The 12,812-nt window shown below is 34.0% G+C and overlaps 2 protein-coding genes across 3 annotated transcripts; one reads left to right on the top strand and one right to left on the bottom strand.

Moving 5' to 3' along the window:
* Positions 1-1,102: 1,102 nt before the first annotated feature.
* On the bottom strand, positions 1,103-7,432 carry LOC107011568 (26S proteasome non-ATPase regulatory subunit 4 homolog). 2 transcript variants are annotated; one of them, XM_015211119.2, is made up of 11 exons: positions 7,256-7,432; positions 7,045-7,158; positions 6,812-6,917; positions 4,985-5,099; positions 4,695-4,904; positions 4,261-4,570; positions 3,685-3,808; positions 2,714-2,817; positions 2,530-2,598; positions 1,607-1,684; positions 1,103-1,505 (listed from the first exon to the last, which is right to left on the bottom strand). In XM_015211119.2, exons 1-10 carry the CDS (start codon positions 7,265-7,267, stop codon positions 1,634-1,636), a joined length of 1,215 nt encoding a protein of 404 aa, XP_015066605.1. In that variant the 5' UTR covers positions 7,268-7,432; the 3' UTR covers positions 1,103-1,505; positions 1,607-1,633. The 2 variants fall into 2 exon arrangements, with proteins under 2 accessions (XP_015066605.1, XP_015066606.1); XM_015211120.2 differs by having other exon boundaries at positions 1,140-1,505; positions 1,607-1,681; positions 7,256-7,430.
* Positions 7,433-7,605: 173 nt separating this feature from the next.
* Positions 7,606-10,816, top strand: LOC107010129. The gene is made up of 4 exons (XM_015209382.2): positions 7,606-8,596; positions 8,947-9,497; positions 9,604-10,214; positions 10,316-10,816. The coding sequence occupies exons 1-4, from the start codon at positions 8,013-8,015 to the stop codon at positions 10,754-10,756; spliced, it is 2,187 nt and encodes a 728-aa protein (XP_015064868.2). The 5' UTR covers positions 7,606-8,012; the 3' UTR covers positions 10,757-10,816.
* The last annotated feature ends 1,996 nt before the right edge of the window (positions 10,817-12,812 follow it).

The raw sequence follows: 12,812 nt of genomic DNA on the forward strand, positions 1-12,812 counted from the left end.
AGTTAATCACTAGGGACAACAACACGAAAAGTAAGTTAAGTAAAAAGCATATTTGTCAAACAAGAATCTTTTTTTAAACATAAAATGGTATAATACCCTTTGTTCGCCTTCCTCATAATATATTGTATTGACAATTTAAATACAACATATACTTAGATTATCTCTACTGTTAGATAGATCTATTAATATTACTAACAATAAAGAGACTTAATTTGGTGTGGTGCAATAGTTGTTAACTTTCGATTTTCTTGTCTACATATTCAATTTGAGTTATAACTACAGTCCATAATAAATAATACAGTTGCTATTTCATAACCAACAAAAAGAGTAAACAACATTAATATTCTTAGTAGCGAAGAACCCATTCACCAACAATTCAACATGCACAATGAATCAAGAGGCGATATGGCGCTTTAGTGTAACAAGTTATAGTGACACAGACCTCTACATTATCATTTCAAACTCATGGGCTCCACATACTTAATTATAGCAATCTGAGGTATGTAAAGTTGAAATTGAGCATATTGTATATCGTATATACATATAAAGGTATTCAAAAGTCTTGAAGAAATTGGATTATTTCGTCCATTACCTCATGAATTGAGTTGAATATAGTCCTAATCGACTAGTCCGTTAACATAACACCAAAAGTTTCAACATCAATACTATATATTATTAAGCACATAATTCAGTTTTAATGGTTCCAATGATTGTACTGCAATTATTGATGACAAGATAAAGACGTGACACAGACACGTCCAAATTTGATATAAGTTCTTTTTCCTTTCTATACATGAATAAAATACAACCAGCAAGCGATGAACTTCTCCCATCATTCGTTATTTTGAGTAAGGCAATATGGCCATCATTCTCTTATGATGTTAGTTAGTAATTCGAAATATTCAATGCCCATAACAGCCCATTGATATTGTCATTTGGTAGTTGTTCTACAATAAATGCCTTTTAATACACAATGACGTCTGAAATGCTAGGACATCAAATTTAATTGGGCCTCTCCAACACTATTCTTAATCCCTTAAAAAGAGAAGAACTCTTGGTATAAAAGATCACGAGTATATCAATAAAGAAAGACAATCAGAAGTAATCCGAATCTGCATTTTCAGAGATCACTAAGGATGTTAATAAGAGGCTAAAATTAAATGTTTTTGACACTTTGAAACATTAATTGTCACTTCATAGATGTTTGGGGACGCATAATTTTTCACAAAAGAAAACGCTGGGTAGCTGAAGGTAAACACCATCTTGTTTCTTGCTAGGATCTGTCCTTAACGTGATTTTTTGAGAGAGAAATACAAATCATCTGGAAGCCACCACAAATGAATCTAACTGAAAGTTCCATAATCTTATAACAGTACTTTAAAGACGATTCAATTAGTCCCTCAAGAGTAATGAGATACAGCCCTACCCCACAGACATAATAAGACCCATTCCAATGAGCAATTTCAGCAGCAGCAGCATACTTGATTACCATCTGACTTCTTTACCTACAAGATTAACAGTAATGTTCATACTAGCGGAGCAAAGTAGGAGTATATATAACAAGATGCAGTTTTCTTCAAAAACAAAGCATTAAGAAGTTATATACCTGAGCTGCAAATAGTTGTACGCATCTTTACTTCTTGTCCTCTTTCTGTTCCTTATCATTGTCCTCATCCTTCTTCTGCTAGGACAAATTAGTTCATTTTTCAATTCTATTTGGAAAAACAACAGGAAACATGCTATTTTGGTAAAAAGATGACCCCTAGAATCCCTGGCTTTCCTCCTTCCACAATGAAAGATTATATAACCTTAATGAAAACACAACTGGAAACTAATGGTAAGGAAAGAAAGCAGAAGCATCAAGAGTAACATGATTGCACCTACTCGTCTTTTTGATATGTTTGTCGCCCATACTGTTTTTTCGTTTACTTGGAAATATTAAATAATACCCTAGGATCTGTTAAGACGGAGGTCTTCTAGAATGCAAAAAGGCTATTTTCATAGGCGTGGTCAGCTTTGTATCCCTTGTCTGAAGAGCACCAATTCTTAAGGGGTCGTTTGGGAAGAGGATGCATTAGAAAAAAATGCATGTTAGCTATGTTAGCTTTGTGTACTCCTTATACTTTATTTGCTACACTTTCTCAACCTATCTCTATCTGGTATTATGATGTGTGTAACTAATCCAGGGGAAACCCTGGCATTAGCAATGCAAGTAGTTTTGATGAATGCATTAGTATGGTTAAAGACACTTCCTCCACATCCTTTCCACCATTTTTTCAGAGGGTATTTTTGTAAACTATTTTTTTTTTTTGGAAATTATGTCATGCATGTTATATTCCACACCGAACGAAACACTTCATAAGGAATAATCTCAGCATACCAACATTATTCATGTCAGCATTACTAACAGTCTAACACCATATCAGCTCAAAGTACAAATACAGGCACATAAACCAGAAACAACGATTAAACAGGAAACTAAACCTGAATACGCTCTTTGATTAATAATTAATAAACTAATTAACTCACCTCAGACTGCCCTTGCATGGAAGCAAGCAAATCTTTGACAGAAGGATCGTTTGGATCAACACCTGGAAGCTGTCAATCAAATGCAAAGTTAAGTCAAAAGTGTCAGAAGATATACACTGCAATCCTTGAGGAAAAAAACATACTTTCTCTGGTGAAATAAAAGAGTTGTGTACAGAAGACTTACTGAGGCAAGGATTGATGACACAAATGATTGATCTGCCAACAGCTTACTCATATCTGTCGGATTTGACTGATCATTTGTACTGTCTTGCACAGACAGTTGAAGAGCTGCAAGCACCCGAAGGTTCGAGACAAATCAGAAGTGTGCAATAATGAGCGGAACTTGTAAGGTAACAACTACGAAGGATTCTGTGCAAGCATCGACCACTCGACCTTTTCAACCAATTGGGGATTTTGATAAGGGCAAGCCAGTGCCATGTACAGCCAAGTAATAGAGTCTAACACAACCTCCATTGGCAATTAAAGGCCAATTTCAGGACAAAAAAGGATAAGTAAAGCATAAAATAATAGGCATTTCTTAAAAAAATAAACCTCAACTACTATGTGAGCCCATTCTATCATATATTATCATATCAAGAAACACGGAGAGGAGATCAGATCGGTGCTCGTTTTTTCTTTTGATCCAGAGGAGTGGGGGCCCCGCTCCCTCTCTTCCTTCAAACATCAACTTTTCAAAATACAATACTCATGTTGTGGCACACTTTCCTTCTAAATTTGCCCAAAAAAAGAGCACTTTTCTGTACTTAGAAACAACTTAACTTTAAACCTCTCATTTTATGCTTAATGAGATGAATTATAGCCACATGAATGCCCATGACTTGTTTCAGGCCACAAGTTTTAAGTCTTCCATTCTTTCTTAAATTAAGTGCTTGTCACCCACGCCACATAAATTGAGGCAGAGGGAATAGTTGTTTTCGATCAGGAAATCCTTAGAAGTGCATAGAATAATTCTAGATTAGTTATGCACATCCTAGGTTAGGTACGTTGTGAGAAATGCAAGAAAACAAGGAATAAATATTGTGAATGAACTAAACTAGGTTAGGTATGTTGCTAACAGTTAAAACTATGTATCTATGAGGTTGTGACAGGATACCAGCATATCAACCATTTAAGACTGCAGATATCATAACGTACCAAGTGCCAAATCTTGATCTTCAGAAGCCGCTTCTGACATGTCAGTGTCTCGTGTAGCAACATTGGAGGACGAGTCGTCCATCGACATTGCAAGGGCTTGCTGTAACAAGGCATTCTCATCATCCTGTAAGAGATCCAATTATAATAAAGGTGTTATTTCATCTTGACTTCTAAAAGGCCAGCATCAAATACCCTTCAAGCTAACACCCAGTTTTATTAAAGAAGATTTTCAGTTAAACAAACTACAGGAAACAATATCCTCTTGCATGAGTGTGAACAAGGTAAAGTGAAATGCCAGAACAACTCTTACTAAGGAATTTAAGGAAGTCCAAGAAAATAGAGGATTGATGCAATTCCAGAAACCCAATGTGTAATACATGGTTCGGCTAACCAGAAGAGTCTTGCATCTCACCTCCCCCCAGAAAAGGAGAAAATGCCATATACCAAAACAATCTCAAACTTAAACAGTTGATAGGAAATATCACATTTAATTACATCCAAAAGAACGAAAAAAGTTCTTTTTTCCAACGAATATTCAGAAGTATCAGATATTAAGAATATGGATAAGATAATAACCATTAGGTCGGTTGCTTTGCTTTCAGGCTCAGAAGTTCCTGCATTGACATTTTCAGCCATAGCAACATCCTGAGAAGTACTCTGATTTTCTCCTTTCTCTTGGTTACCAGCTTCTTCTGCAGCCTTCTTTGCAGCTGCTTCCTGCCTCGCCCTTTCTTCCTCCATTGAAACTCGGAGTGCGAGAGCAAGTTCTGGATCCAAATTAGGATCTACACCAAAATCATATCCAGACACTCCACCAGCAGCAGCCGCTGCAGCAGCAGCAGCAAATCCACTGCCACCTTCCCCATCACCAGTGAAAATAGGAGTACTGCCGATGACAGATGAGGGATACAACTTATAAGGAATTGCTTTTCACAAGTGCAGGCAGAAAAATTTTATTTAGTAATGATAACAAAATGGTAGGATAAGAAGATGGTTATATCAGGGATCACCTTATGAGAACATCAGAGAGAGCATTAGGACCAGGAGGAATATGAATGATGTGACTACTGTCGTTGGTATTAAGCGCAGCAACTAGTGCCTCTAGCTTCTCAGCTTTCCCTTCATCATCTTCACCAAAATTAACCACATCAAGAGCTACACTATTCTTCTTCAACTTTCTCCCAATCATCTCCAAGACCTTCTTGTCATATTTAACAGGGCTGAATGAAGTGAAATGTCAATAGAATGATCAAAAGTTGAAAGCAGCAAAGACAAAACAGAGTAAAGCTCTGAACATCACCTGCCAGCAAAAACAATGATCCTTTGTTGTTGCTTCTTGTTTTGTCGGTGCTTCAAAGCCAACTGGGCTACCTGGATTCCAGCAGCCAAATTCATCTCACCGCCTATCTCCAATCCTGAATGAGGGAAGACAAGGTCCACTCAGCAACTAAAGAATTAATACAAGAGTTCATCGAACACCCCAAGACACTAAGAGATACTACTGTCATGCAGTAGTATAGAACTCAAGCACCACAAGGACTTCGGAACCATCTTTCTGATGAAAAAGATATATCCATTGATGGCATCAAGAAGATACATGAGTACAAAAGTGATTCAGGTAGGTCCATAATATGGGGATTAAGCTAAGACTGGAAGCTCCCAAAATCTATATAAGATCAGTGCTATTTACAAGGGACAGTTTGCTCCAGCTAAATAGACCCAATAGGCACCTAGCTTTCAACGAGTGGTTTGGAGTAGACCATCAAACATAGCACAATATCGTTCCATGTATACACACCAAAAGTACTGATGGGAGTTGGGACCATTCTCCAGATTTTCTTGATGGTTTTATAATAAAAATCAAAGCAATAATACATGAGTGTAATTATACGTATCTTTTTGTGCAAACATTTGGAGAACAATTCACAAGATACTGTAATTATGCAGTTCACTTCCTACCTAGCCCCCAATCTTGACTCCTATTTTGCTACTCTATACACTTAACAGATAATTGGCATATCATTATCCCTCACCCCCCCTTTTTTATCTTTCAAGACATCTTTTTTCCTCAGGCTCTATGCATCTGGAATTTCTTTGAAATTACAAAGTGGCTTCAACTCTACATCTAAATATTCCAGAATTTAAGCTTAAGCATAAGAGCACCTTTTTGAAATTCTTTTTTTTATTTGAACTAGTAACTTAGCGTTCCTCGGCATGCTGGTCACTTCCAAAAATGTTAACTTAAGAGGCCAATTACAGTAATCATATGAAGTCAACTAATTGAACTTCCTCGATACATTGCTCTAGACCAGAGAGCATGGAGGTCAAGGATTAGGGTAGAAGGCCAGTAGGTAGTTGAACATTTTCTCTCTATTCTATGGGAGCGCTTGGCTCTACTTTAGAGCACTTTATCTTCTCCCCCTTATCAATCACTACTAGTGTGCTATTTTTATCATATACCTAAATTTTATTGTTGTTGTTGTTCCTTTTACTTTGTTATCAATACTATTTTGATGTCAATACTTCTCTTCTTCATATTTTCATCATAGCCTTTTGCTCTTGACCTGTTTTGAAAATATTTTTCTTGAGTAGAGGTTCTAATTGGAAACAGCCTCTCTAACTCCCCCAAGGAAAAAATAAGGTATGTGTACCCCCAGCCACACCCTCTTAAAACCCCACTGCGTATGTTGTTTTTGGTGTACCTATCATACTCCTTACATACAATATTATCCTTCTGAAAAGGCATAGAACAAGTGATTAGGCACAGTAAGAAGATGACATTAAGTCACTAACAAGACCAGTGTAACAACCCATGGAGTAAGGCAAGAAGTAGTTCATCATGCAATGACAGGTACTCTAGCACCTCTAATGATAGATATCATAATCTGTCTAGTCACACCTCTTCTAAATATGATGCGTTACACCCAAAACAAAGTCCGAGGAAACTGAGCCCTTTAAGACACACTCCTAAAGACAAAACTCATCTCCACATGTCTACTCTTTTCCAGGTACCTTAATAAACCTAGCGACCCAATATATTCCATGTCAAGGTAACGAAAGCTCTGAGCTAGATAAGTCGTAATAAGTGCCTCTACAAAAAGAGTAAAAAACAAGGAACAGAGCTTACCGTGCATACAAGCTAAAATTTTTCCAAGATCGCTAGTCGGAGTGACTAACACTCGAACCCCTTTACCAGCCATCGTCAAAATTCCAACTGTATTCTCGGGATTAGACTGGATCAAAAATAAAAAAAAAAGGAACAGTTAAACCTAGGGCAATTAGTTTTCACAAAAAGTACGAGAACACCCAGATATATCATAAATCCTAGAAAGAATATAACTTGAGAAATATAATCGAAACCTGGGTTTTGGCACCACAGATTAGATTAACAGCGTCTGCTAGAGCTTGGAACCTATTGGGCGAGTAATCACCGTTTCGCATCCACTCCGAATTGTCGATGCAGATCATTGTCGCCTGATTAAAAAAAAAAAAGTTAACAAAAATTAACCCTAGTTTGCAATAACATTGTAAAGATAGAACTGAAATTGGAATCAATAAACATTATGCAGACCTCGAGCACCATGGTTAACGATTGAAGAAAAATCCAATAATTGGAAGATTGAACTGAGAAATCGTTTCGTCTCTCCCTGAAAATAAATTGGAAGGAATTTGAGTTTACTTGCGGAGGGAGTTTGTGCTTTAAGGAGGAAAAATCACAATCCGAAGAAGATACAGGATAGTTCGCGTAGCGGTGACGCGGGTCGGGTTTATTTCCTAGGGAACTTTGTAAGATATATAAGGTCCAATTAAAAGAGCGGCCCTATTATATACTGTTTTTCGACTTGCAAGTAAATGTATCTAAGGCCCAATTGAGTTAATTTATGTTTATTTTTTAGTAAAAATTATATAAATCACATAGTGTAAAACATAAATTACCTCCTATCCCTACTCTTTTTAAATTTACAAAAAATCCCTTATTTTTAATAAGTTTCTGATACATAATAAAACACTTAGATACATTATACTGTATTCCATTTTATCCGTTTGTTGAGTAATTTTGGGGATCCGTTTGTTGAGTAATTAGGGGGATTAAAAACAGAAATTTCAATTAATGCCTACTTTTTATGTGCCACGGTTATTATTCCCTTAAATAAAGGCATTAACTTGTTTTTTAAAAGCAGTTATATTCCCTTAAAATTTGTCATTAGTCATCTTCTCTTCTTTTATGCAGTAACGAAATTTTTAATTTTGATTAGTGATCTTCCATTTTTTTTGGCAGAAACCATATTCAAATTTTCGTTGAAGGTAATTTTGTATCCGGTTTCGTAATGAATATTACGATATTGCTAAGGCATTCAGGAATATGGGAGAGTGAGGTTAAATACAATCAGTACAAAAGTGATGGGATAGTGGTTGGAGAAAATATTTCATATATGAATCTAATCTCAGCAATTGCTACTGAATTAAATATTGATGAATTGAAAAAAAATATTATTATCCGATATATTGTAGAGGGCAATTCTTCTCCGATGATAATTAGGAATGATATGGGTGTGAAGCTGTTTATAGAAATAAAGAAGCAAGAGGTTGGATTCAGTATGTATCCGCTTTGCATCGATACAAATGATAAAAGTACAGAGGAGTTACAAATTTTTGATTCAAGTAGTGGTGCAATTATGTGTATTGAAGGTGGACAAAGAGACGCTAATGCTCTAAACGTTGTTGAATCAAACATTGGTGATTCTTGTTACATACCCGAGATGGAGAAAGAAAATTATATATCGGATACAAATATATCAAATGTGGAGACGAAACAATTGTACAAGGATAAAGCAACTCTTGTGGCTGTAATGATGAAATACAAAATTAAAACTAGCTTCAATTTTAGAGTCAAACGGTCAGATACAAAAAGGTATATAAGTATTTCATATTTGATTTTTCTTTACACACTTTAGATAATGATATTTTTGGATAAATTAGGATTATTTACATGGTTAGTATATCACTTGGTGTTGGATGATTAAAAATTTATTTTGTATAAGTCAAAGATGGAATTATAATTGTGACAATTTAATTTATTTTGTATTCGTTTCACTGGAAGATAACGAAACTTGAATACATGGGATCAGAAAATGTGTACACATCAATGTTATGGACGTGTCTGTGAACGTGTGTAAATATCAAAAATTTTGTATCAAATCTTAAAGTTTCAAGTATACATTTTTTCTACTAACTAACAAATTTATATTGGTATAATTGCAGCTATGTTTTAGAGTGTTATTCGGAGAATTGTTGTTGGAAATTAAAGGCGTCTGTTAGGAAAAACACTGATATATTCAAAGTAAGATACTTCAACAGTGAGCATACATGTCCATTAAGGGATAGGGTATTAAGTAAAGTACAAGCTACTGTTGGATTTATTGGTGCTTTTACAGCTCCAAAATTGGTAAATCATAAGCGAAAACATACTCCAAATGATATAATTGATGATGTTAGGGAAATGTATGGTGTTGAGATTTCTTACCAGCAAGCATGGCGTGCTAAAGAACGTGCACTAGAGTTGATAAGGGGCAATCCTGCAGATGCATATAAAAATATGCCAAGATACATACATATGTTGGGAACGGTGTATCCAAATTCTTATATACGGATGCACAAATCAGAGAAAAATGAATTTATGTATCTATTCATTGCTTTAAGGCCTTTGATGAGAGGGTTTGAGTTCTGTAGGCCTGTTGTTGTTGTTGATGGTTCACATCTTAGTGGAGCTTACAAAGGGACGTTTGTATCCGCAAGTACTCTTGATGGGGCAGGTATGTCATGTTGCTGCATAATTATAATTTTTTTAAAATGATAATAATAACATTGTTTCAACATTATGTATCAAGTACATTAATATTGTGTGTTGACTATGTTAAGGTTGCATATTACCATTAGCTTACGGGATCGTCGATACGGAAAATGATTGTTCATGGACATGGTTCTTCACACAGTTCAAAAATGCATTTGGTGAGAGAGAAAAAATGTGTGTTGTTTCTGATAGAAACGAAAGCATAATTAAGAGTGTTAGTATAGTTTATCCAAATGTTCCACATTTTGCATGCATATGGCACTTGTGGAAAAATGTTTGTACATACTACAAGAGAAGTAAAAACACTCTAAGTGATCTGTTTTATTCGATGGCTAAGGCTTATCGGAAAAAGGATTTTGAAAAATTGATGGCTAAAGTGGAAAAAGTAGATGGCAGAGTTAAAAAGTATCTTGAAGAGGCTGGCTATGAAAGGTGGTCTAGATCTCATGCAACCGTGAATAGGGGTAGAATGATGACATCTAACATTGCGGAATGTATCAATGGTTGTCTTGTTGATGCACGGCAATTACCTGTTTTGGACTTTTTGGAAGAAGCCAGAATTCTATTTGGTTCTTGGAACTGCAAAAATAGAGAAATAGCATCTTATACAAAGGAAACATTAGGGAGGAAATTTGAAGAGATATTGATTATAAATGCGTCCAAATGTTCGAAAATGAAGGTATTTATTCATATATCAAATATTATGTATCTTGCTTAAATATTTTAAGATTTTTTTTGTATCAAAAAATCCAACAGTAACTTTTTTAAAAACTATTACAGGTTGTTGCATCTTCAGAATTCATTTTTTCAGTTTATGAAGGTGGTATAAGATACATCGTTTGCCTTGAGAGAAAGAAATGTTCTTGTGGTAGATTTCAGCATGATGAAATACCTTGTGCGCATGCAATGGCTGTTCTGAAGAAGAAGAATATCAAAGATGTACACCCATACTGTTCTGATTACTATAAACCTGATGCATTAGCAAACACCTATGCAGTTCCAATGGAACCAATGCCGGACAAAAGTGATTGGATAGTTCCGGAAAGTGTTTTGGAAGAAGTTGTATTGCCACCAAGATACAAAAAAATGCCTGGTAGACCAAGAAAAAAAAGAAAGAAAAATGCAGATGAAAAGCTAAGCGGAAACACAAATTGTTGTGGACGATGTGGACAAGAAGGTCACAATAGAAGAACATGTACTTTCTTTCCAAAAGATTCATAATGATTATGATTTGAGTTCCTTAAATAAATGTAATAGTGTAGCATTTGGTTCCACTGTTACACAGAGATTCTGATTCAATAAATTTCTTTGATCATTTCGCAGTGTGTTCTCTAATTCTTTATTTTTTGTTAAACTCTATTTAAATTTGACATTATATTTATGTATCAGATACTTTATTTTATAATCCTTACTCAAACTTACTTTAATCAATATTAATTGCGGAAATTTCACCCAAATTATTTTCAGTTCTAATTTAATTTGATTTAGTAATATAGTATCATGTGTGTAAATACTTAAAAAAATTTCATATTTTGAAGGCAAATAATTGTTCGTAATATATGTAAATCATAGTACTGAATATATCTTATGTGTACAAAAGACATTAATTATTTTTTAAAAAAAAAATAGTGTGTATCAAGTTTAATAACTAGTATCACTGTTTGTGATATTATATATTTTGATATTTCATGTATCATATACATAATTTAATTACGTATATAATTTTCTTTTTTAATATCATACAATTCTTTACTTTTTGTTAAACTCTATTTAAATTTGACATTATATTTATGTATCAACTACTTTATTTTATAATCCTTATTCAAACTTACTTTAATCAATATTAATTGCGGAAATTTCAACCAAATTATTTTTAATTCTAATTTAATATAATTTAGTAATATAGTATCATGTGTGTAGATACTTAAAAAAATTTGCATATTTTGAAGGGAAATTAATTGTTCGTAATATATATAAATCATAGTACTGAATATATCTTATTTGTATAAAAGATATTATTTTTTTTAAAAAAAAAAAAACTGGCGTGTATCAAGTGTAATAACTAGTATCACTGTTTGTGATATTATATATTTTGATAAATCATGTATCATATACATAATTTAATTACGTACATAATTTTATTTTTTTTGTATCATACAATATATTTACGTATATATAATAAGTATTTTTTTATGACAATAATTACATTAGTGTAATTATTATTATAGTTTTGATACAATAATGACATTAATGTCTCACTAACAGTATACATAATTCCTGAATTCATAACGGTGATAAAAAAAATTAAAGTAATAGAATAAACCATTTTAAAAATCAAAACAGTTTCATAATTTAACAATATGTGTTGTTATGTTAATAAATACTTCAAACATCTTGTTTAACTCCAAAAAAAAATTCAAACATTGAAAACTAACTAGCCTACATTAACAATTTCATCTTCAGATGATGGGTTTAATACATTCTTCATTCTTGGAGGGTCATCACTGTTGCTAACATATCCAGCATTCATCTTGTCGAGACCATACTTCAATAAAAGAATCGCATATCTTTTGCGAAGATAGCTACTCTCAAAACTATTACATGACATATTGATTTTGTCACTCAAAAATTCTGCATATACAGCTACAAACAGTCCGCAATCACTACAAAAACAATAAGATTAATTATAAGGATGAATTAGATACAAAAAATAAAATAAAATAATAAACAATACTCACAGGCTATCACTTTTTTGTTGCATGTTGTCTTGAGCAAACTCCACATTAAACGAATGTTGTGGACCCAAAAGTTCTCCAGTTTTCATGTCTTTATATGCATCCAATGCTGCCCAATCTGTTCGCTCATTTTTTTCAAAGAAGCCACTATCATGAAGGTAGTTTGGAAGGATTTGAGACAACTTCTTGATGTCTGTAAAATGAACTCTCTTCCTTGATCCCGAAGTTGAGTCATACACCCTTATAAGCCTTTCTTTTAGAACCACAACAGCCAACACCCAATGAAAATTTTCATCACAGTTTACAGGAATGTAAACCTCATCTACTAAATGCCATGGTAAAGCAGCAGGAATAGAAAAACCATTAATGATGTTAATGATAGACCTTTCATGAACTGATACGGCAGCAGCACGAATCATGTGTTCTTGTGTGGTAATTGTATCATCTGCATGGCTGTTATAATACCTTGAATATGCTTTGTTTATATGAGACTTAAACAAGCAATTGACTGTAGTATATCTATACTGATCCATGCTTCTTTG

Source organism: Solanum pennellii, chromosome 2, assembly GCF_001406875.1.
Source record: "Solanum pennellii chromosome 2, SPENNV200".
Lineage (NCBI taxonomy): Eukaryota > Viridiplantae > Streptophyta > Magnoliopsida > Solanales > Solanaceae > Solanum > Solanum pennellii.

What these genes read in the sequence shown, in the direction of transcription:
- LOC107011568 (XM_015211119.2), bottom strand. An exon ending in ATCATTGTTTTTGCTGGCAG is followed by an intron (nt 4,905 to 4,984) that starts GTGATGTTCAGA and finishes CACTTCATTCAG; the next exon opens with CCCTGTTAAATATGACAAGA. An exon ending in CTCTCTGATGTTCTCATAAG is followed by an intron (nt 4,571 to 4,694) that starts GTGATCCCTGAT and finishes TGTCATCGGCAG; the next exon opens with TACTCCTATTTTCACTGGTG.
- LOC107010129 (XM_015209382.2), top strand. Translation starts at nt 8,013, where the DNA reads ATGAATATTACGATATTGCTAAGGCATTCAGGAATATGGGAGAGTGAG. An exon ending in AAACGGTCAGATACAAAAAG is followed by an intron (nt 8,597 to 8,946) that starts GTATATAAGTAT and finishes GTATAATTGCAG; the next exon opens with CTATGTTTTAGAGTGTTATT. An exon ending in CCAAATGTTCGAAAATGAAG is followed by an intron (nt 10,215 to 10,315) that starts GTATTTATTCAT and finishes AAACTATTACAG; the next exon opens with GTTGTTGCATCTTCAGAATT.